The 23,421-nt window shown below is 31.7% G+C and overlaps 4 protein-coding genes across 8 annotated transcripts; 3 read left to right on the forward strand and 1 right to left on the reverse strand.

The window, feature by feature from the left end:
• Positions 1-850: 850 nt before the first annotated feature.
• On the reverse strand, positions 851-2,716 carry LOC126654676 (uncharacterized). 2 transcript variants are annotated; one of them, XM_050348613.2, is made up of 2 exons: positions 2,375-2,716; positions 851-1,227 (listed from the first exon to the last, which is right to left on the reverse strand). In XM_050348613.2, exons 1-2 carry the CDS (start codon positions 2,674-2,676, stop codon positions 1,185-1,187), a joined length of 345 nt encoding a protein of 114 aa, XP_050204570.1. In that variant the 5' UTR covers positions 2,677-2,716; the 3' UTR covers positions 851-1,184. The 2 variants fall into 2 exon arrangements, with proteins under 2 accessions (XP_050204570.1, XP_050204571.1); XM_050348614.2 differs by having other exon boundaries at positions 851-1,297; positions 2,375-2,715.
• A 2,134-nt stretch (positions 2,717-4,850) lies between these two features.
• LOC126656009 (protein PECTIC ARABINOGALACTAN SYNTHESIS-RELATED) lies at positions 4,851-9,850 on the forward strand. Its single transcript, XM_050350443.2, has 11 exons — positions 4,851-5,449; positions 5,542-5,592; positions 5,681-5,771; positions 6,244-6,320; positions 7,201-7,289; positions 7,436-7,555; positions 7,708-7,824; positions 7,955-8,098; positions 8,184-8,307; positions 8,394-8,585; positions 9,147-9,850. Exons 1-11 carry the CDS (start codon positions 5,099-5,101, stop codon positions 9,504-9,506), a joined length of 1,716 nt encoding a protein of 571 aa, XP_050206400.1. The 5' UTR covers positions 4,851-5,098; the 3' UTR covers positions 9,507-9,850.
• Positions 9,851-10,778: 928 nt separating this feature from the next.
• LOC126656492 (uncharacterized) lies at positions 10,779-15,465 on the forward strand. Of its 2 annotated transcripts, none has more exons than XM_050351072.2 (14): positions 10,779-10,905; positions 11,555-11,696; positions 11,803-12,060; positions 12,182-12,356; positions 12,744-12,805; positions 12,885-13,048; positions 13,156-13,253; positions 13,460-13,518; positions 13,621-13,755; positions 13,838-14,076; positions 14,345-14,495; positions 14,821-14,890; positions 14,977-15,027; positions 15,123-15,465. In XM_050351072.2, exons 1-14 carry the CDS (start codon positions 10,850-10,852, stop codon positions 15,341-15,343), a joined length of 1,881 nt encoding a protein of 626 aa, XP_050207029.1. In that variant the 5' UTR covers positions 10,779-10,849; the 3' UTR covers positions 15,344-15,465. The 2 variants fall into 2 exon arrangements, with proteins under 2 accessions (XP_050207029.1, XP_050207028.1); XM_050351071.2 differs by having other exon boundaries at positions 10,783-10,905; positions 14,821-14,896.
• Positions 15,466-17,229: 1,764 nt separating this feature from the next.
• On the forward strand, positions 17,230-20,420 carry LOC126654865 (sufE-like protein 2, chloroplastic). 3 transcript variants are annotated; one of them, XR_007632771.2, is made up of 3 exons: positions 17,230-18,199; positions 19,630-19,786; positions 19,881-20,420. XR_007632771.2 is itself a non-coding variant. In XM_050348863.2 (2 exons), exons 1-2 carry the CDS (start codon positions 17,450-17,452, stop codon positions 19,696-19,698), a joined length of 819 nt encoding a protein of 272 aa, XP_050204820.1. In that variant the 5' UTR covers positions 17,230-17,449; the 3' UTR covers positions 19,699-20,420. The 3 variants fall into 3 exon arrangements, 1 of the variants encoding a protein (XP_050204820.1); XR_007632770.2 differs by having other exon boundaries at positions 17,231-18,199; positions 19,896-20,420; XM_050348863.2 differs by having other exon boundaries at positions 19,630-20,420.
• Positions 20,421-23,421: the final 3,001 nt, after the last annotated feature.

Below are 23,421 nucleotides of genomic sequence, written 5' to 3' on the forward strand. Positions count from 1 at the left end.
TGAGATTTTCGATCTTGAACTTCAGTATGGCTAATTGTTTAAAACCATTTCAAAAATCTTCCATTACATCACCGTTTCAAATTAATAGACATGAGATTATTTTATTTTATTTTTATCTCAAATTATTAGGTATTAGTTTAATTTTTTGATTCTAAATTATAAACAATTATTTAATTGACCTATTAATTTTCATAAATATAGTCATTAATTATAGTTGAATATATTAAAAGAATGTAAAAACATTAAAAGATAAATGTAGTACTTTTTATAAATTAACTCGTATTATCTAACTAAATTAAATTTTCTGTTAATTTTTTTTGTCTTAAATTGCCAATTAATTTGAAACATTTTTTTTATTAGAACATTATGGCAGATTGGTAAATTGGTCATTATTTTCAAAATTTCTAACTGCATAGTTTCTATTTGACTTAAGTGTCGATTTGCCCCTTCAACTTATAAGCAATGGACAATTAACATATAAATTAACTTTGTGGGTAAATTAGTCACGAACTTGTTGATTATTGACAATTAACCTCATTTTGACAATTTGCCCCCACAATTTATAAACTAATTGTTCCCTAAATTGGCAATTTGCCCTCTCAACTTGTAAACAAATGCCCAAATAGGGTTAATTGCCCATAAAATTATAAATATCAAGTTCGTGACTAATTTTCCCACAAAGTTAATTTTTATGTTAATTACTTATTGCTTACAAGTTGAGGAGGCAAATTGCCACTTAAGTCGTTTATATTTGAAAGTTCTGGTGTAAAATTTTAAAATCTAAAACATGAGTTGTTAATGAACATAAGCAGTAATTAGATTCTTTTCCTGGATCGGTAGCTCATGCAAATTAGAAACAGGCAATACAACCAATAATTGCAGATTTTCACTATGATTTACTTTCTCCCAAAGGTTCATAATAAATCATCTGCTCAACACATTTTATAGTTTTGAGCCTTAATTCAGCAGAAATTGCTTCCCCACAAGGAGAAAACGAGGCGTCTTTTGCGATTATCTTTCGATGATTTACCGCATTTCAACTCCGCTCTATGATCCTAATGCTAACTTTATGTTGCAGCCACAAAACAATTTGAATTACAATACTAGCTCTTTTAGTCTCAAACGACATGAAATTTATCAAAAGTTCACAGCAAACTCAAGTGTGTATCAACTGTAGAGCAATGTCATCTGCCAAGTAAAAGAGAATGTGCAAGTAACCTCTGAGTTCTGCAAAAGATCAACTACCGTGGTCAGCGTCACAACAAAAAAAGTAATCTGAAGCTGCGCTCACAGACCCCTGCAAAATCAATTACCAAATCAGTAACAAATTACACTGTAATCAATCAAGAATCATACAATAAAATGACTTACAGAAAAAACAGCAACAAGCAAAGCTATATGAAAAAGATTAAGTAAACAAAAGGAAAAAACAAGTAGACTAACTATCAAAGCTATATGAAAAAGATTAAGTAAACAAAAGGGAAAAAACAGTAGACTATCTTCTGATGATTCCAAGATTTGTAACAAGCCTCTAAGTAACATCACAAAGACGAGATTTTCTTTACTTCCTTAAGGTTAATAAACAGCATTCAACAAACATCTTCATCAAGACCAGTAGAAGGCAACCGACTTTAGTTTAAGCGCTATCTCTACCTACCATTAGCGGCGCAAACAACAATTCTAGTTCATATATCTCTAATAAATTACATGTCAAGGCTTTTGCAACAAGCGTATTTGAATTACGCAACATGTTTTCTCATATCGCACTGATAATGAGATATATTTAGTTATTTACACAGAGCAATTTGACAACAATGACAGCAAAAATAAGATCTGAAAATACCACCTAACAACACAACACTATAAGGACTTCCTCCAATACAGGAAAACACCATCCTCAAGTACTAATATACATGCACTTGTACATAAATACTTAAAAAACGACAAAGACAATACTAGTCATCTAGGTAGCACAGACACTTCACATAATCAACATACCCTGTTTCGGAAACGTGTCGGACACTTGGCGTTTTGGACACAAAACTTCAATTTTAACAAAGGAATTTAGGAAACCTTAAAATAAAGCCGTTCCGCCGTGCAACCTAGCTAGTCATAGGTTCAGAATTCAACTAAACTAACCCTCAATTCCAAATTAATCACCGGCGGCTATATAGGTTCTATTCATCCAATTCACACTAAAATGTCACTTATAAAGTTATGATGCAAATATATAATATATAATATAGCATGTTAAGTTATTCAACAATCCTAGTACAGTAATTACAATTACATTTTAAACCAAAAATCTCCCGATTTAAACTTCTCTAAACCCTAAATACTCAACTTCTAATCAAGAACACTAATAATAATTTACCTGACTTTCTTGATGAGAATAGCCTTAAGTTTACGAGCCAATTCTTGAGACTGAATCTTCCGCTGCAAAAGCTTCCGAGCCAGAACGCGTTTCTCGGAATTTCTGATATGATGAAGCTGTTCACGCTTTATCAGCCGCTCCATTCCGCTGGATTGCATCTTCCTCTGCAATACTTGTAACGCTCTGTCCAAATTCCCGTCGTATACCTTCACTCGGATCCCCCGCCATTGTTGAATCCGATACGGGTTGAGATTTGAGATTGTTGAAGAACACGCTTGTCTTAGTGCTGTAATGGTGTTCATTTTGCTTCTGTTTTTCCGATTGTGTTTGGGATTTCTAGGGCTTTTTTGGCTCTTTTATTGGTGGGTATTGGGCTGTAACCGGCCCAGAGAAAAGAGGTCAGGGCTGCAATGGAGTTTGAATCCAATTTCTCAAATTATTTGCATATTAAATACCAACATTTTATTTTTTAACTATTTAAATTCATTTTTTAAAATGCATTGTATATCTTAACTTTTTAATTTTTTAGCATTTTGCAGTTGATAAATCGTTTTTGGCGTCGTATCAGAGAAATTATTGTTTATTTTATACATATTTAATATTTTTATATATAAAAACGGCCATAGGCTAGATAATGCCAAAATTTGAACGATTAAAATGTGAAAAGTAAATTTTAGAAGACGGAATTAAATAGTTAAGGATAAACCGATTATTAAGTCCATAAATAAGTATCTTTTGACTAATCGGTTTTTAAATTAAATTTAGTCTCTTTTTGATCTACTAGTTTCGCATTACGTGCTATGCACGTGGCTCGTAACGTAACTCGTCAATAAACATATTAATAAATTTATTATAATTATATCAATTTTTTATTTATAATTAATATTAAATTAGTTATAAAAAATTGTGAAAGTAAATATAATATATTCAGTTATTAAATTTTTTTCCATACTGAATTTATTCTTCTTTTGGTTTTATAATAACCATAATTAAATAATTAACTTAATTTTATTAATAATATCTTTAAAAAATAATAAGATAGAAATTTAAATAATAATATATTGACTTAATATAGTATTTTAATTTTGTAGTTCAATCAAACTAAAAGATAGATATTCCTACTAATTTGGAGACAATTTAGTTATTTTTTGCATATTAAAAACTAAATTGGAGATAATTTAGCTACCTATTCTAATTAGGACTTTAATTACAATAGTGATTAATTAAATAACCAATTAGTTAATGACTATAAGACCTTTATTTATTAGTAAACTGAAAAGGATTATTCAGTAAATTTGCCTGCCCCCCCCCCCCATACGTGCTTTTATATATAGTATAGATATACTTATAAGGCCTAATCACTCAAAAACCCCTCACCTTTAGACTTTTTTTCAATTCCACCCCGACGTTGAAAAATTGTCAATTTTACCCACTTTTGAATTTTCCGTTTTCAATTGTACCCCAATTTTTTAATTTTTGTTAATTTTTTTTACTTAAATGATGTAATCATTCAATTAACTAAGTCTAAAGATGAAATCAAATTCTTTTTTCTTCAAAAAAGTACAAATAAGTCCTTTATTATTAAAAACTAACTAAAAACCATAATCAAATTAACAGTATTATAAATTCTTAATTAATTTAACTAAATTTAAATAAATTTTAAAAACATACAATTAATATATGCTAGACATGGAGGATGTTTTTAATTTTTTCCAAGTAAAAAAGACGTTAATTTAATATTTCAGGGTACAATTGAAACACAAAAATGCAAAATAGGGTAAAATTGACAAATTTTCAACGTCAGGGTATAATTGAAAATGGGCTAAAAGGTCGGGTTTTTTTAAGACATTAGGCCTATTTATAAAATACGTGTCTTTAAATCCTTCCATTAAGAGAGCATGTGATTCACGCTAAAAAATGGCGAGTTACTTGTTAAGACACATAACTAAAGTACCGTTCAACAAAGATTCATCGAAGGATTTGAACATACGATTTTTCCGAGTTTATGGACTAAAAGCAGACGAAATTTAGTTTAGGAATCAAATAATAGAAAGATAGATAGTTTAAGGACCTAATAATCGGTTAAGTTAAGACAATAGCTAATAAGGAAACATTAAAAACCCCTTAGAGCATCTCCATTTCATGTTGTATTTTTTATGCTATTTTTAGCACAAAATAAGATAAAATGCTACATATAGCACATATTATTAAAATTTACTCCATTGCAAAATGCTAAACTAAATGCTAAATTTATAATTTTATAAGTGATTATCATTATTAATGGCAAATCTGTAAATAATTTAGATATAATAAAATTTAGCATATGCTAAACTTTCTAACAAATTTGGCACAAAGTTTAGCATATGCTAAATTTAGCACATGAAATAGAAGTGCAATGGAGATGTGTTTTTTATACTAAATGCTAAATTATAGCATTGTGAGGTATTTTGGCACTAGAGTGGAGATGCTCTTATTTATATCTACTCATGTTCAAGCTCTTGAGCTCCTAAAACTGAAGAACAATCGAGTTTCAGTAGAGATTCGAGCTCTGAATTTAAAAATTCAGTTCATTATAATGGAGTCCGCTTGAATTTGGTCATGTTTTGGCCTGAATCGGCGCCGGAAAGCTTATATTATTTCTTCTGAATGGACTAAAATATCCTCAGTAGAAGCAATAGTTTCACACAAAGCAACTCCGATCTGAACAAAACGACAGTCGGAGAAATGTCGTTCAGTCCAAAACGAGCAATGGCGGAGCTGAGACACTCCGGTTCACTCGGTGCCAGATCAGCAGCCGCTTCTGCTACTAACTCGCCTATGAGAAAAGACGACGACGCATCGCCTCTAATTACTCATAACAACGACAACGCCGATGTCAACGACGACGACGACCATTACTCTCGTCACTCTTTCTCGAGAGATCGTGACCGTCCGTTTTGGTTGTCTTTTCTACCTCTCTCTTTTAGCGACGATCTTAGGGCTTATTCTCCGTACAACTCCAGGATCTCGTTATTTCTGCTATTTATTATCCTTATTGCCGCATTATTCTCCGTCTTTTCAATATATCATCGATTAGTAAGTCCTTTGTATTATCAATTTTGTGTAATTTGTGTATAATTATTGTGAATGTGTACTAATTTGTTATTTGATTGATAATGTATCTGTAGAATGCTCCATATTTGTGTAAAAAGGAAGGGATTGTGCTTCATTGTCCCAAAGTATGTTACTATGTCATCTCAATTTGTGCAGTGTTTGATTATTATTATTATTATTTGTCGATTTTCGTATAATTTGTTTATTTGTTAGGTTAAGGAACCTGCTTCGCTATGGGAGAATCCGTATTCTGCAACCACCTCTTGGAAGCCTTGTGCTGAGCGGCGGGATGGTGCGATCTCAGGTGATTTGTTTCTGCATATTGCCAAAACAAACAATGCATGGATGATGTGCGTTATTTGAATACATAAATGTTTTGTGATTATAGAATTTTACTTATGTTTTATCTACTTTGATATGCTATGTAGTAGTAGTGCGATTTTGGTTCACAGCTTTATGATTTCAACTGGTGCTGATGTTCCATCTTGAGTCAGTTCATAGTTCATTCTTTTGGATTCCATACTCTAGGGAATGATGTGAATAGTAGCGGAATGAATTTTAGAGTTTATGCAATTGTAATATGTCTTATTCTTATGTTTTCGATTTATATCTTTCCAAACAAGAATCTGTAGTTTTTTTTCTTGATTCTATTCTAAAGACAGGCATGACCCTTAACGCATCTAATGGAAAAGTAACTTGTTCCTTTCATGCTCTAGCTTATTTGTTTCCTTTATCTATCTTGTGTTGGATTTTCAACTCTTCTTAAATTTTTGCAGATCTTCCTCCAGAGAATGAAACAAATGGTTACATTTTTATCCATGCTGAGGGTGGTCTGAATCAGCAAAGAATCGCTGTATGAAATCTGTACTTCAAGCTGTGTTATTGAGAAATTTCTTGTTTAAGTTTTGTTCTGGTTGTAATTTTGTGAAGCTGTGGCTAATAAAAGTGCATTGCATCTTTAGCCAATATTCTAGATATATCTCTTGAGAGATTTTCTCTCCTCTTCTCCTTTATATTTCTAGTGTTTTATGTTCCTTTTTTAGTTCTCTTTTTTCCTCCCTTTCTATCTGGCCCGTCCCTTTCTCTCTCTATGAACATGTACACCTTTTTACCTTTTCAAAGATATAGATGTCTTGAACTTGTTATTAATTATGTTGCCTCATAAAATTGCTGTAAGATATGGAGTGTTTTATACTATATGTCCTGGATTTGGTACAGTTTCTTTCTCCTTGATTTAAATAGGAATATAACTGCAACTGGCAGAATCCCTTGGGGAAAAGAAGAATCACTGGTAACTTCTTTTGTGCTCTCTGGATCTAAGGCAAGCCTTTGCGTCTTTTGGGATATCTCAAGTAGTAAAAAAGATCTCACGCAATGTTGTCTAGCTCACATATTCTAGATAGGGGATTTTAGGTGACTACCATAGTACTGTTATTACAAGTGTATCATATGTAGGCTCGTTTCATTTAACTGTTGGAATAATTTTATTTTTTTTGCAATCAACTTGTTATGGTGATGTGGGTTTGGCTTTCAAATTGCTAGTGTCTTTTGCTAATGCAATGCATCAATGCCCGACCTTAACAAATATGCTAGTTTAACTTTTCTTTGTTCTCATATGCCTCTTCAGCTTTGAGCTAAATGAACTTTCTTTCAATGATTGTTAGAAATTATGTCTTTTATTTACTCATTTAATAAGCTTCAGACTAATTGAATCTCTGTAAATTGGTGTGCAGATATGCAATGCAGTGGCTGTTGCCAAAATTTTGAATGCCACCCTTATTTTGCCTGTTTTGAAACAAGACCAGATCTGGAAAGACCAAACGTAAGATATTATGGCTAGTCTGTTTAAGCGTGTTATGATACTGTTAATACTGATGAAGCTTACATTTCACAAGTTCCTTTGTATATAATGATTTTGGAACTCAAATACTTGTATATTTTTAATACTTATTTAATTTACATGTGCAGGAAATTTGAAGACATTTTTGATGTCGATCATTTTATTGACTATTTGAAGGATGATGTACAAATTGTTCGTGATATACCAGAGTGGTTTACTGACAAATCAGAACTGTTCTCGAGCATCAGGTTTGATTCTTTAAACTTTCACTTCCATGTTTAATCAAGATTAGGATTTATTGGCCCGATCTCATCTAATATTTCAGAGCTGTAGATATATGAACCTGAATATATTGCAATTGGCATCCATTGCCGAAAACATCTAACAATATATGTTATAGGCGGACGGTGAAAAACATTCCAAAATATGCACCTGCTCAATTCTACATTGATAATGTGCTACCTCGAATCAAGGAGAAGAAGATAATGGCCCTAAAGCCTTTTGTTGATCGACTTGGGTAAGACCTGTTTGTCAGAATCTCTGGGATGCTATGCTAACAACAGGTTTTTAGATTTACTTAAAAAATAAGCATTGGATTATTCATTCTCTTTTCTAATTTGTTTATTTATGTATTGTGCTGCATTCAGATATGATAATGTTCCTCAAGAAATCAACAGGCTGAGATGCAGGGTGAATTATCACGCCCTGAAGTTTCTTCCTAAAATAGAGCAGATGGCTGATTCATTAGTATCAAGGATGAGAAACCGTACTGGAAGTTCAAATCCTTACATGTACGTGACACTAGTATCGGATTTTGACATGATTTAGCTGTTTATTCTAAATTTATGTATCTAATAATTCCTATTTGTAACACAGGGCTCTCCATCTTAGATTCGAGAAAGGGATGGTTGGTCTGTCATTTTGTGATTTTGTGGGGACTAGAGAGGAGAAAGCTGTAATGGCAGAGTACAGAAAGAAAGAATGGCCTAGGCGATACAAGGTACTAAATTTATAGCTTCCTGCTTATGATTCAAACCCAGCTTGAACCGGGATATATTATGTGTTTTCTGATGATCTTTCTTGCAGAATGGTAGCCATCTCTGGCAACTTGCCCTTATGAAGCGAAAAGAAGGTCGGTGCCCTCTTGAACCTGAGGAAGTGGCAGTTATTCTTCGGGCAATGGGGTATCCTAAGGAAACTCAGATATATGTAGCTTCTGGCCAGGTCTATGGTGGACAAAATCGAATGGCTCCTCTGAGGAACATGTTCCCAAATCTGGTAAGGCCTGAGTTCTTGTTTGTCCTATTATTTGAAATGATTTTATACCATTCCCTATTTACGAAGTGCAGTGACTCGGCATTAAGAAAACATATGTTTTCTTACAATTAATACATCTATGGGTGTTTACTAAGACTAAATAAGAAGATTAGTACTATGTGCAGGACATAACAAATAATTCTCATATTTATCATTTTTACAAATTCGGCCTTGTGTGATGCGTAGCAATATTATAAAGATGATAAAAATTGCGTGTCCCCAAATAACATGCAGACACCTACTCACAAACATTAGTGGTATTTGGGAAAAGGAAATCATACTGGAATAGGAAATAAAAGTGGTATTGTTTGTTTCTGTAATTGATTGGTAGACTCAAAATTCTGAAGCTAAATTCACTTTTAGCTTTTCTTGTTGGTTGAACCTAAATTCATTTTTAGCTTTTCTTGTTGGTTGAACTACCACGGAATGCAAACCAGAATATAAGAAAGAATATACTATGGAAATTCCTTTTAAAAATTATCGTTTTATATCGTTTTTGACTTGTTTGGGGCTTAATCGCAGGCGACAAAGGAGGAGTTGGCTACCAAGGAAGAGTTGGATGGTTTTAGGAAGCATGTAACCAGCTTGGCAGCTCTAGACTTCTTGGTTTGCCTCAAGTCTGATGTTTTTGTGATGACTCACGGTGGCAACTTTGCTAAATTAATAATTGGAGCACGTAGATACATGGGGCACCGCCAGAAATCCATAAAACCAGACAAGGGGTTAATGTCTAAATCTTTCGGAGACCCCTATATGGGTTGGGCAACATTTGTAGAAGATGTTATCGTTACCCACCAAACACGAACTGGACTGCCTGAAGAGACCTTCCCCAATTACGACCTCTGGGAAAACCCTCTGACCCCTTGTATGTGTAGAGCTTGACCACCTAGCTAAAAGTTTCACCGCTAATTTATTGCGACAATGATGCATTGTCTGTTAAAAAACCGCTCATGGACTGTTGTACTAGGAAGGAAGAAACTGAAGAGCGGTCGATAGGAATGGTTAGAATTCTACAGAAGATGTTGTGCATTAGCAGAATATGGCTTGGTAACAGGAAGATTTATACGGTAACTAGTCCACATTTTTGTTTTTCTTGTGCTGGGATGTTGTGCAATGTTGTCTGAAAAACGATAGATAAAAATATAGCAGTTGCGTACTAGACATTTATTTATCTGTTTAGATACTGTAAATTATTAATTGAAATGTGCAAATTATTTGGTTTTTTATGAATGATTTATTTATCAATGGAAATGTATCATCACTAATTTACTACGGCTGAAAATATTTCCAAATTGTTTAGTGAGGTAGGGATGTGTATTGGAATGAAGTTAAATCAAGATTTATTTTTTTTAATTAAACAGAACTGAATTTATATGAATGTAAACTCTCTCATATTAACTTGAATTAAATTAGTTGTTTTGGTTGATTTTTTAGTTGGTTTATGCTAAAATATAATTAATTTTTTTAGAAGTCAAAATAAATCGAATAAAGTTATTTTTTTCATAACTTCAATGACATCGAACCAAATTTATTTGTTTAATTATTGGATTTGGTTCAGTTTTTTGTACACTGGTTACTGGTAGATATCAGTAGCTGACTAATAGAGGTAATATGGTAAGAGTAGAAAGTGGTCCAAACATGAAATTTTTGGACATCGACATCTCTCGTACTTAGGATCACATCAGCAGACAGAAGAGACACTAATCAATTGGATTAAAGAAAGCTTAATTAATTTTAACGTATTTTACATTTTTAACACAATTTTTTAACTTTTGCACTTTAAACCATGAACTATCACTATTTTTGCAATTGTAAACGCTGACTAATTTTGATTGAAATACTTATGTGGCCACCGGAATATACACTTTTCATACAACAATTTTTGAGCGAATAATTGTTTGATGTTTGAAATTGTAAAAATTAAAAAATTAGCATCTTAAAGAATTAAAAGCTGATATCAAATTTACAAAAGGCAATAAAGTTTATGAGCCATTAAAGATTTATGTCACATTTAAGAAATATTAGCTAATCAATTTCTTTCCCAATTATGATGCTAATGGTATGCAAAATTAGAAGTTTGATTAAACACATCAAATAAACAAAAATCTAAACTCTGTCTACTATCATAGATAACATATTATTAATTTGTTGCACGAATTGTATTGTATGTATAATAAGGAAGACTGGATAAAGCTCAGTCTACTGGATATGAATATGAAATAATTATGAAGATCAAATTTTTGAGCTCTCTGCTAATTTTCTTGGCTGTTTCTCTCTACAGGTTCTTGTATTTCTCTCTGTTTCAATTCATTTTGTTTTCATTAGTATCTATGTGGGTGCTGTTTGATTGATTTAGTTTGTTTGGTGATAACGATGGCAACTTTTCGTATCTGAATAATCTGATTTTTAGCTCACCTTCTGTAGTTTGTCAGTGTAAAGATCACATCTTGCTAAAATTGTTAATTGTGGCAACTATTAAATTCTTTTGAGGACCACAAATAAAGATTATATCTTGCTAAAATTTCTAGCTTGTTTGACAAAGAAATTAAGAGGGTTTCTTGAAAAAAGGAAAAAAAAAACTTAGCTCGGATGATTTTCAGTGGTTGATCATAGTGTCTCATTAATCTTCTTACAGTCCTAACCCTAGTGTTGTAAGACATTATAACTGGGCATTGAAGAGTTTGCTAGGTAGCATGGACATGGACACATTAACGGACACGTGGACACGTATACAGTAAAACAGTGTTGTTTTAAGGTTTTTGTATGTAAAAAATGAATTTCGTGTCTGATCCCGACATGTTTCCCAGACGGGATATGTCGATTGAATGAAGTGTCTGTGCTACCTAGAGCGTTTGTATTGAATTGAACAGTATTTAGTTCTTTCATTGTGTCTATTATGTGACAATGTGTTTTCTAATGAAATATATCAGGGTTTCATCTGAGACGGAACACGCAAGCTTACCGCCTAGAGGCTGGAATTCTTATGATTCATTTTGCTGGACTATTTCTGAGGATGAGTTCTTGCAAAGTGCTGAGATTGTTTCGAAAAGTTTAAAACCTCATGGGTATGAGGTATAAATTCTTTTGGGGGTTCATGTTTTTTGAAGAATGAGAATGAATATGTGTTCTGTGGATACAATATAATTGTTTCCGTCTTTATTCGTGCTTTATTGTGCAGTATGTTGTTGTAGATTACCTTTGGTATAGGAGGAAAGTGCCAGGTGCTTATGTTGATTCGCTTGGGTTCGATGTGATTGATGAATGGGGAAGGATGATTCCCGACCCAGATCGATGGCCTTCTTCAAAAGGTGGAAAAGGATTCACAGAAGTAGCCAAGAAAGTTCATAGCATGGGTCTGAAGTTTGGGATCCATATCATGAGAGGAATAAGTACACAAGCATACAATGCTAATACCCCCATTCTCGATATTACCAAGGTACTATTCAATAATCAATTGTTATCTATCGTAAATCAATCCATTTTTCCTTTCCAAAAGTAGAATTTACGAGAACATGTCTAAGATTTTTTTATTTTATTTTATTTGACTTATTCGGTAGGGAGGCGCTTATGAAGATTCTGGTCGACAATGGAGGGCACAGGACATAGGGATCAAGGAGAGAACTTGTGCGTGGATGAAACATGGTTTCATGAGTGTTAATCCAAAGTTGGAAGCAGGAAGAACTTTCTTGCGGTCGCTTTATTCGCAGTATGCTGAGTGGGGTGTTGATTTCGGTAATTATTTATTTTTGTCACCACATTCTGAACTATGAGCTCCATTAGGTTCTGTCAGATGTAATTAGAGAGCTAGATAGTGTACTTACAATGTATCTATCAACACATGTGAACTTATTCTATAATGTTATACTGGTTTGTTAAGTTGGAAGCAAGGATTATGTCCAATTTACTTGCCAAACACGAGGTTGCAAACACGTTAACCTCAGCTATGTTGACATTTTGCTTGTTTCAAAGATAACACTGAGTATTGACTTGTGACATTTTTGATTTATAGCACCATCTATGAATCACGTCCAAACAATTTTATCAGGTCATTTTTTTCTTTAGAAGCTTAATTTCGATCTAATCTAACATATGGAGCTCTTTTCTTCTGTTCTTTTGCAGTAAAAAATGATTGTGTATTTGGTGATGACTTGGATATCGAGGAGATAACATATGTATCAGAGGTATGGAGTTGTTTCTAGTAGCGAAGAGATTTAACATCCAAATTAATGGAGCAAGATGTTTCATGAAGCAATTTTTCAGGTTCTGAAAAGTCTAGATCGCCCCATTCTTTATTCTCTGTCTCCTGGAACAAGCGTGACGCCTACCATGGCCAAGGAAATAAGTGGGCTAGTTAACATGTACAGGATAACAGGAGATGATTGGGATAATTGGAGAGATGTAGCATCTCATTTTGATGTTGCAAGGTGGAGTGAACTTTTTATAGTCCACGAGCTTAGATTTCATATTAAATATTGAAGTTTGATTACTTAACATCTAGTGCTTGATTCTTCCTTACTTTTATTTGTCTCAGAGATTTCTCTACTGCTAATATGATTGGTGCTGAGGGTTTGTTGGGGAAATCGTGGCCCGACTTAGATATGCTACCCTTGGGATGGCTTACCGATCAAGGTGAAGCAAATTTTGAGATTGTCTTTCTATTTCATACTATTTTTTTGGCACTTGTGATATAAACAGATATTAGGGAGATAGGGTACAAGTTCCCGCAACATAGAATATGTTGCTATGCAAAAATGAGTACATTGAAGCTTTTTACGACTCTTTCTAGAAGAGATGGAAATCTCTTAGTAAATTCAACACAATTATGTCTTTTCTAGGCTCTAATGAAGGTCCTCATCGAAGATGTAACCTTAATTTGGATGAGCAGAAAACTCAGGTACGGACAGGCATCCATATATGAATATATCATCTATAATCTATTATTCTATTACCTGCTAAATGAGCTACTTTCTTGATTTTGACGTACGTCTAATTATAGATGACTTTGTGGGCAATGGCCAAGTCTCCTCTCATGTTTGGCGGAGACGTTAGAAAGCTGGACGAGACCACCTATAATTTGATCACTAATCCTACCATTCTAGAAATAAATTCTTTTAGTTCAAATAATAAAGAGGTAAATAAAATCTTTTTTTCTTATACCTGGAATTTAACTGTCAAAATAGTAGTTCTGATGTATTATTTTGTTGTATTTGTAGTTTCCTTATGTCAGTAGCAGTAACAAACATATGGCTTTCACATTACGGTCAAAAAGATTTCAGATGGATGTGAATACCTTGCCGACACGTGTTTTAGGTCGCACTAGCTGCAAAGATCCCGATGCAAATGGTTGGTCAATTGTGGATTTTGACCAAGATGAAAAACAGATATGCTGGATGGAGAACTTGGGAAGTCATGAACCTTTATGCTTGTACAAGAGAAAGCCTCTTCTGAATTCGTAAAGACACTTCTCCTTAAAACATGTTATGCGCAGTTTATGTTGCATGGAAATATTTCGAATCCTATGTTTCAGCATTTCATTTTTCGATTTTGGAAACGCTTCCGAAACTCTATATTTATAACCTATTCTTATAGATAATATTGTTTCTTTGTTTTCTGTTTTGACGTTTCTCATTTTAGCATTTTTATTTTTGTGCTTCATAGTTGGTAGTAATACGTTTCTAGTGCTTCCACTTTTGCTTTTGACACTATAAATGGCAATGTAGGGACGAAGATATTATTTATAAGCAAACGAAGCTCCATTCTTTTGCAAGTGACGGACTGGAGTTTTGCTTGGATGCTTCTTCAAGAAAGAAACTATCTGCAAAAGAAATGTGGGATTCCCCATTCTCACCTTGCAGATGGGACGCCAACCAGGTATATGGTTTATTTTAATCACAAGCCAAAAGATGGGCTACTGCCCATAGTTTTTCTCTAAGTTTTCTTTTCACAAAAATACCATTTATATTTCTCTTGTCAACTTACACATATATTTAAGCTATCAATAACTAGTTTAGGCGGATGAAAAGTAGCATCTTGTGGGTTTTTGTGGAAATTCTCGTCTTCTACGCAGTCCTTATAATTATGTTTCTATCAGAATGTCATGCAGTATGACTTCTTCTGATTGTTAACAAAGTTGGTATCTTTCTATTTTTCTAGTTTAAATGAAGCTTTATAACATTTTCTGTTTTGATCTTAACAGATGTGGAAATGGAACGAAAATGGGGCACTCATCAGCAACTATTCGGGTCTCTGTGCTGTAGTAAACTCAGGTAAAAGTAACATACTTGAACTTGAAGCTTTTATTGTAAAATAAGACCAATTTCATTACCCTTACTTTAAACTTTTCTAAATGCAGCCGAAACCACTACCATCGGAATTCGCTCTTGGATTGCAACTGGGAGACAAGGTTTGGAATTGGTTCCTTCGAAAACTCATACTAATTCATTTGAAAGGTTGAAATTTGGTTTTATATACTAATTTTCAGGTTTGTTGTTTATCCAGGAGAGATATATGTTGCATTTTTCAATCTAAACCAAGAGAAGGCAGTAATATCTGCAAAGATATCAGATATGGCTAAGGTACTTCCTCAGAAAAATCTAAACACAACTTCGTGTCGAGGCAGAGAAGTTTGGAGTGGAAAAGATTTTGGAGTAATTCGAGGGTCATTGTCAACGACAGTAGAAATACACGGTAGTGCACTCTTCGTGCTTCATTGTTCGTAGCATAGAATGAATAGATGCAGAGGAAATTGTTCTTGAAGTGAGCTGCTATGCTTTAAAAAAAATAAACATTGTAATGCCTCTTGAAGGTTGAAGAGCAGAGTAATGAAATGATAAATTTTATATGGGTGTTCTTAACTTCTCTCATTGATCTAATTCTTAGAGGATTTTAATTCCCAATCATTCATATTTTTTTTTTCAATATACTTGTAGTTGTTGCATATGGTAATTGAAAACAATATTAAATAATTAACTTACAATCTAACTTATTTTTACTTAGATTTGGGTTTGTATGCTTTTTGTTTAATGTTACTTTACGTGTTTCACGCGTTTGTTCATGTAAGACATTAACAATAATATGATTTTTAATGAATGATTAAATTAAAATAATGTTAGATATTTCTTTATTAATATATTAATACTTAGCTGTATTTTTATACATTATTATACAATAGTAGTAGAAGTAATTTATTTTATATTTGATAATTAGCTTAGTAGTTTACTCTGTAGTTCTTATCAATAATTAAATTTAAAAATTAAATAAATTTCAAATTAAAGATTTGAAAACCATATAAAAACATAAAAATACAAAATTAAACCATATAATTGTTCTTGTTAATCAGCATCTTACATATAAATTATTTCTTATTATATTAATGTTTGAGTGGTATAATTTTTTTTTTAAAATAAATGTAAATGTTATAGTTTGTTTGTAGTTTGTAGTTTGTAGTTTGCACATTAAATCTTATTAAAAAAATAACTAATTATTGATCTCTGAATTTACTGTTAAGTTAGTAAAATGGACATTTTTAACGATGAAAAAAAATGAAAAACATATGTTGATGCATGACGTAAGTGATTGCATCAAATAAGGTGGCGGCTAAAATTTAATTTGATTCTTATATTTTTATTTTTATTGTTCAATGTAGAAATATTATTTTTAGTTATATGAAGGAATCAGTAGAGAAGTTGCCTTACTGTGGCTAGAATCACATAATTCCACTTAATAATTTTTAAATAATTTAAATTGATTTTATCATTAAAAAAAACTTAAAAGTGATCCATTTATATATTATTTTAATTAAAAAGATTTCCATATGTCGCACTCAACTTACACGTTTTTCAGATAAAAAATATTCATGTAATTATGAATATATATAATAAAAAAAAGTAAACATCAATAAAAATTTCACGTTTCACTCTTATAATTATAAAATTATGTGAATAATTATTTTTACTTATAAATATTATTTTAACACACCTTTCACCTAATCTTTTTTTCATTCAGTTTTATGTTTTATTTTATAAAAATAGTTTATTTAATAATCTATACGATATAAACATGATCAATTAAACAAAATATGAAAAATATACTTATTATTCAAAAAAAAAAATTTAAAATAAAATTACAATTTTTTTCAATTTTTATATAATTTGTTTGATCCAAAAGTATTTTTAGAGTAATACTTGTGATTTCAGAATTGTGCAAAATCATAAAACTCAATTTGAATACGAATACCAAATAAGTTTGAAGAACTGTGAAGTTATCGACTTTAAATCATTTTGTAAATGAACTAATCTTTATTTACTATTCATTGAACCTTTTTGTATAATACAAATCATTTTGTTAATGAACTTTCATGGTTAATTATTTTAAAATCTCTTTTTATCACTTTTTAAATTTTAAATAAATTATATAAAAAACTCTACTATCTTTAATAAAAATAGAAAGAATCATAATAAATGTTTTTTATTTTTTATAGATTTTTAAAATATGATAGAAAGAGTAATTTTAATTTTTTAAAAATGATAAATTATTATTTTTTTACTTAAACATTTAATTACCATGAAAAATTTGGCGCCTCGTCTGGTGGCAAAATTTGAAGAGAAGCTACTCCACCACAGCACTACTGGTTCAATTTGCTCTGCAACTTGCCCATAAATACACTCTCTCCAATCCAAAATTCTCCATTATTTTCTCTCATTTTCTTGACCATTTTCTTCCCACCCAAACGGCGCGCACTTCAAGGATCTCCATTTCCTTCAAAAAAGTTATCAATTCATTTCCAAATATTCTCTCATTTTCCTTCACTTTCTCTCCATCCAAACATGATTTCCTCCTCCAAATCTCCCCTCCTAACTCCTCCTTTTCACAAATTCTACAGTACTAAGCACATCTCCTCATCAACCTTAAAATTAAATAATAAAAATAACAATAAAGAGAATAATTATAATACTAAATCTATAAGCGCTCGACAGGAAACTGATAAGATGGTCATTTCAATTTCTTCCAAAAGCGCTCCGCCTGTTCAATTATCAAATAGTAATAATAATTATAGCAATGTTTCAGTTTCTTGTGTGGGGACCACAATTACACCACCATCGCCGCCTCCATTACCGCCGATAACCGCCGATTTCGAGATATCCAGGCTAAACCGGCTGGTATCCGAATTCGAGTGTTTAACCGAACCGATAGACCGAGTTAAACGCCTTCTAGACTACGCGGCGCGGCTTCCTCCGTTTCCCGAGTCAGCTAGGTTACCGGAGAACCGAGTGACGGGGTGCACGACTCAGGTGTGGTTAGAGGCGAGAATTGACGAGAACGGGAGAATGAGATTTAGAGGAGACAGTGATTCGGAGATAACGAAAGGTTTTATATCGTGTTTGATTTGGTTGCTGGACGGACTTGAAGCGGAGGATGTTCTCGCCGTGAAAGCGGCGGATTTAGCGGCGATGAATGTAGGGATTTATGGTAAAGCTCAGTCGAGGATTAATACTTGGAATAATGTATTGATTAGCATGCAGAATAGGACTAAGAGTTTGACTGCAGATTGTAAAAGAAGAACCGCTAAATCTCAGGTTTGTAAATAATATTAATGAAATTTGTTTTTTGTTTTTTGTTTTTAATTATGTGATAATGTGTGTGTATGAGAGCAGATTTTGATTGAAATCACTTTAATTAGTCCTTAATTTTACATTTTTTAACTTAGAAAAGAGGAAAATTAAGCATAGAATTGTAGCGTTATGCTGGTTTGGTCTAGTGGTCTAAACCTCAGCCATTTGGGCGTCATGATTAAGGGTTCAAATTTCAAACCCTAGCTACGCCCTTTCTTATAAATGGAATGGTTGAGACTGGGCCGCTGGGTGTTTTAGCCGGATTTTTCCAGGTATGTGGCCTTGTAGGCGGTCCTCATCTTTTTGGAGTGTAGATATTTGCCAGAACATGGAGTGTGAATTAAACCAGGGTTTGACAATGATCCCAGGCTTCGGCTCGGGGCATTGAGTCCTTGTCACCAAAAATATATGTGGCTATTGAATTAAATTCTTGCTCATGATTGATTTTTGTTTTGAATATTGCACGTATTTTCAGACAAGGCCTACTGTTTGTTTTTGTTTCTGCTCCAGGTGCTGTAAAATTTTGCTGTTTATCATGCCGGTTTGAATTGCATAAGTTCATTTTTTTTAATTTCTGGATTCTTCCATCCATTTCCATTTAGAGATCTTGCAAATCGGGGTTAGATATTGGATTTGATGCGTGCTTTGAAGCCATTTTGATTCACAAACTAGTACTGATTAGCCTAATTATATGTATCATCGTGAATTTTTACTTTCAGATGCAGCTTATGATGTAACTGCATCAGATGTTAATTCTTTTTGATTAATATAAGAACATGTGTGGGCAGAATCATAGACAGATTTCATATGGAATCTAAGGGAAATGTCGTCTGATGCTACCTGGCAGCTTATTTTGAACTTATGAAAAACATATTATTTTCTCAGCAGTTGAAGCATGAGGAAATGGTATGAAACTGGTTGTGGAGGCTTTAGATTGAAACCTCGATGACTACCTTCAGTTTGTGTTGGAAACCTAGTTAGGAATTACAGATGCTAAAGCAGCTACTAGATTATTAATTTGTTAAATTCTGTTCCAAGACGGCAATATCAACATTTAAACTGTCATTCCAGTTTCATGGACTCTTAGTTTGGTCAAGTATCCCTTCCTATTAGCCTGTGTCTTGTTCTATATGAAGGTAAATGTGTATTGTATTTTATTTGAAAAACGTCATTGTTGTATGTCGTATGATCAAATTATGTATAGATAATCACGGAAAGAATCTAAAATGCCTTGTTAAACATATTCTTAGTGATATCATTTTGGTGTTTGGTATCAAGCCTCATTTGCCTGAGATGTCATAAGTGCAAGTTCGAGTCCCTGTAGATGTGCAGAAAGTTTAAAATATAAATGCTGTAACTTTGGCTTCTTAAATATGTCTATTTTGATATGCCAGATGGATTCTCTTAGCACTTTACTAGAAGTCTGTCACAAACTTCTCGACAAAGAAAATTTTCTTTCATAGCTTGTGGCTGCAGAATTGACCTCTTATACAGTAATTGGGAAATTGTATGCAAGCATGGGATGGGTGCAAGAAGATGGATCGATTTCAGGTTAGTTTCTTCAGAAGCAAGCACATCTCATTTTCTTTTACGCTTAAACACACAAATTGTATTGTTCAGCTTTATAGCTCTCACAGATTCTTAGGATTTAATTTTGCAGTTAACATAATGATTACCTGATAAACTTACTTATCGACAAGATCCCGCGGCAATGCTAACCAATCCTTTAACAAGCTAAGCCAAACTGAGCTCCGAGTCAGTATGATATCGGTAAAAATCGCTTGTTCAGGAGAAATAGAACCATTTTTCACATGTATGTGTTCTCATAGCTACTACTTCAGGATTCTATTTTCTTGAACATGCATAGTTTGATAAAATTATTCTTTTTGTGGGGCAAATAAATAAAGATAATCTGTTTATTAGAAGTTCAAAATCTTTATTTCAACTCTTCTTCAACACCACGGGGCCTAGCAAGTTATGCAGAGTAAGCATTTCTGATTTGTCTGATGGGATTTAGCAATTAGAGAAATGTTCTTTTTTGTGTCTTTGTGTGTGCAAGATTGCTCAATGTGGAGATATAAATTAATTGTTGTAGTTTTATGTAGTAATTTATTTATTTGGATTGATGTTTATATGATACTAATATTGTAGAATGTCAAAAGATTTATGGTTGATTCATTAGTAATTTCTATTTAATTAGTTTAATTAAAAATTATTATTAGAAGTTTACCTTTTTTTTTTGTCAAAGATGGTAATCGACAATTGTTAGTTTGTTAGTTACCGAGACGTGGCCTCTCGATGTATTTAGAGGTGCCTTAACCATCCAAACTAGGCTCACATTAGCGAAGTTTACCTAACAATTTGCATTTTGGTTGAGTGATTGATTTACTATTAATTAAGTTATGATACCTACATTATTATCTATATATGGAGTCAACATGTAGAGGTGTGCAAAAATTGGATCAAAAACTGAAAAAAAAAAGTTCTGTTTGGTTTGACACTATATAAATTTTAATTTTGGCTTAATCACCAAAAAATGCCAAAACTATACGTTTTGTGTCAATTATAGCCAAACCTTTAAAAATCACCAGATTTAGCCAAACCTTATATGTTCTGTTTCTTTTTTAGCCATTTTTGAATCGAACCGGTTTTTTTGACACCGTGTCGTCCACGTCACCGCCAACTAAGCAATTGGCTGGCATGGCAGCTGAAATATTTAAATAAGGTTTGGGTATAACTGACACAAAAAATATAGGTTTGGTATTTTTTTGGGTGAATAAACCTAATTTTAAATTCAAGCCAATTTTTCAATTTAATAATTAGTAAATTAATTATATCATTTATAAAATTTATATATATTTAAAAATAATTAATATTTCCTATTTAATACTAATTAAAATTAATTTTAATTTTTTATTAAACCTAATTAAATCTAATAAATTTATATTAAAATATATTTTAATGAATATGTAATTAAAAAAATGAATTAACGTATTACTTAGAAATTAATATTGAATTAAATTTGGCGAAAGGATTTAATGTTTATGATGATTTTGAACTTGATTTAGTATTTTTAATGTTGTTGAGATCTTGTTATGACTGGATTTAGGTAATAAATAAAATAGTTATGTATAAATTAAGATAAGTTTTTGGCTATGCCGAGTAAAATGACATATGCGTTTATGCTTATAAACATCATGATATATATTGATTACACCGCAATGAGCTTCACTTTTTAAAGAAAAAAAATGAGAAAATAATTAAACTCGTCCTTTAAATAAACAGTCTATTCAGTAATTATTTTTATATTTATGTGTGTATAGTTGACTTATGAACACTGTCGTATGTTTGTTGTGTATATTACTCTCAGATTGTTCGTCGGAAGACGAACAATTGGGTCTCAAACGGCGGCGGTGTCAAAGAACCGACGATTGGAATTTAAAAAAAATTAAATTTTAAGATGAATATGACATTTTTTATTTTTATTAGAATTTAAATTAATTATATATCCCTCAAATATGTAAAAAAAATTATTATAATTATTTATATTTAGTAAAAATAAATTAATTTTAATTAGCGTTAAATAAAAATATTATTTTTTAAATATATATGAATTTTATTATAATATAATTAATCATTTAATTATTTAATTTTAAAATTAGTTTTATTTATCAAAAAATACCAAACCTATGCATTTTGTGTCAGTTATAGCCAAACCTTATTTAAATATTTCAGCTCACATGCCAGCCAATTGCTTAGTTGGCGGTGACGTGGACGACACGGTGTCAGAAAAACCGGTTCGATTCAAAAATGGCTAAAAAAGAAACAGAACATATAAGATTTGGCTAAATCTGGTGATTTTTAAAGGTTTGACTATAATTGACACAAAACGTATAGGTTTGACATTTTTTGGTGATTAAGCCTTTAATTTTAGATTTGGTGGATTTTGTAAAGAAAAATTTGAACCGAATTGAAAAATCAACCGAATTGAAAGGGAAAAAAAAGTAAAATTTTGATTTGAATAAAAAGAACACTCCTAAATATGTAGGTGGAGAAAATGACAATAAAGATTCATTTTACTTCCTCAAGGCACAAAATATTAGATAATGATAAGTTCGTGGCTGGATAAAAATGCCCATAAATTGGTTATAACTTGACTCATTTTTTTGATTCATTTTATCCCTTTAGTTGAAATGGCAAAAAAATGATTTGAGCAATTAGAGCTCATCTGATAATAGCTATATGGACTATTTAAAATTGGAGGAATAAAATGAGTTAAAATATTTATTTTGAAGGTGTTTTTATTTAAAGCTATTTTATTTAATATTTCGTCCCAACTCCAAGGGATAAAATGAACTTTGTTGGAAAAAAATTGAAGCCTGTGGTGTTAATAATTTCAGAATGATTATGTTTTAAACTCAAGATTACCACTAATATATTTAACCAACATAACTATGATTGTTTTTCACTTGTTTATTTATGGGATGAATTCAACATCTGACCTACTCCTTCGAATGCTTGGCTAGAAGCCTATAATTAGGAATATTTATGAAGTAACATTAAATTATGTACTTTGCAATTCTTGATTGCTACTACTATATTGATATTCACCAATGATTGCCTCATAATCTTTTCCCATTTCGCTCGGCTGGAGCCACCAACAATTGCGAAGTACAAAGACTATAATGTAAGACACAATAAAATTTAATTTAATTTTTTAATTTTTTTACTGTACCTTAATTCACTTTTGGGACAGATACAATAAATAATAAATTTTAAATAAAGACAATACATAAAAATTAATTTTAAAATTATAATTACTAAAATTGGGTAAGTATTTGGGACAAAAAATGGACATTATATTGGAATGGATAGAAAACTTATTTAAACAAAATTACGCATTTAAAAAATAATTGAAAATTAACATTTTTTGTTAAAATATCATTTAAAATCTCATCATCTCTTATATAGAAAAGTTCAAATTCATATATTTATAATAGCTTATGGATTGTTATTATAATTTATTATTTTAAATTTTGTTATAAATTTATTAATTTTATATTTAATTTAAATGATTAAATTTTTAATTTGTAAAATTAAAATTCACCAGTCTCAATTTTTTTTAATTTATCATTCTCAATTTTTATAATTTTATCTTTGTGTTTTCTATAATATTTTTATTAAAT

This window comes from Mercurialis annua, linkage group LG7 (genome assembly GCF_937616625.2).
Source record: "Mercurialis annua linkage group LG7, ddMerAnnu1.2, whole genome shotgun sequence".
Taxonomy (NCBI): Eukaryota; Viridiplantae; Streptophyta; class Magnoliopsida; order Malpighiales; family Euphorbiaceae; genus Mercurialis; species Mercurialis annua.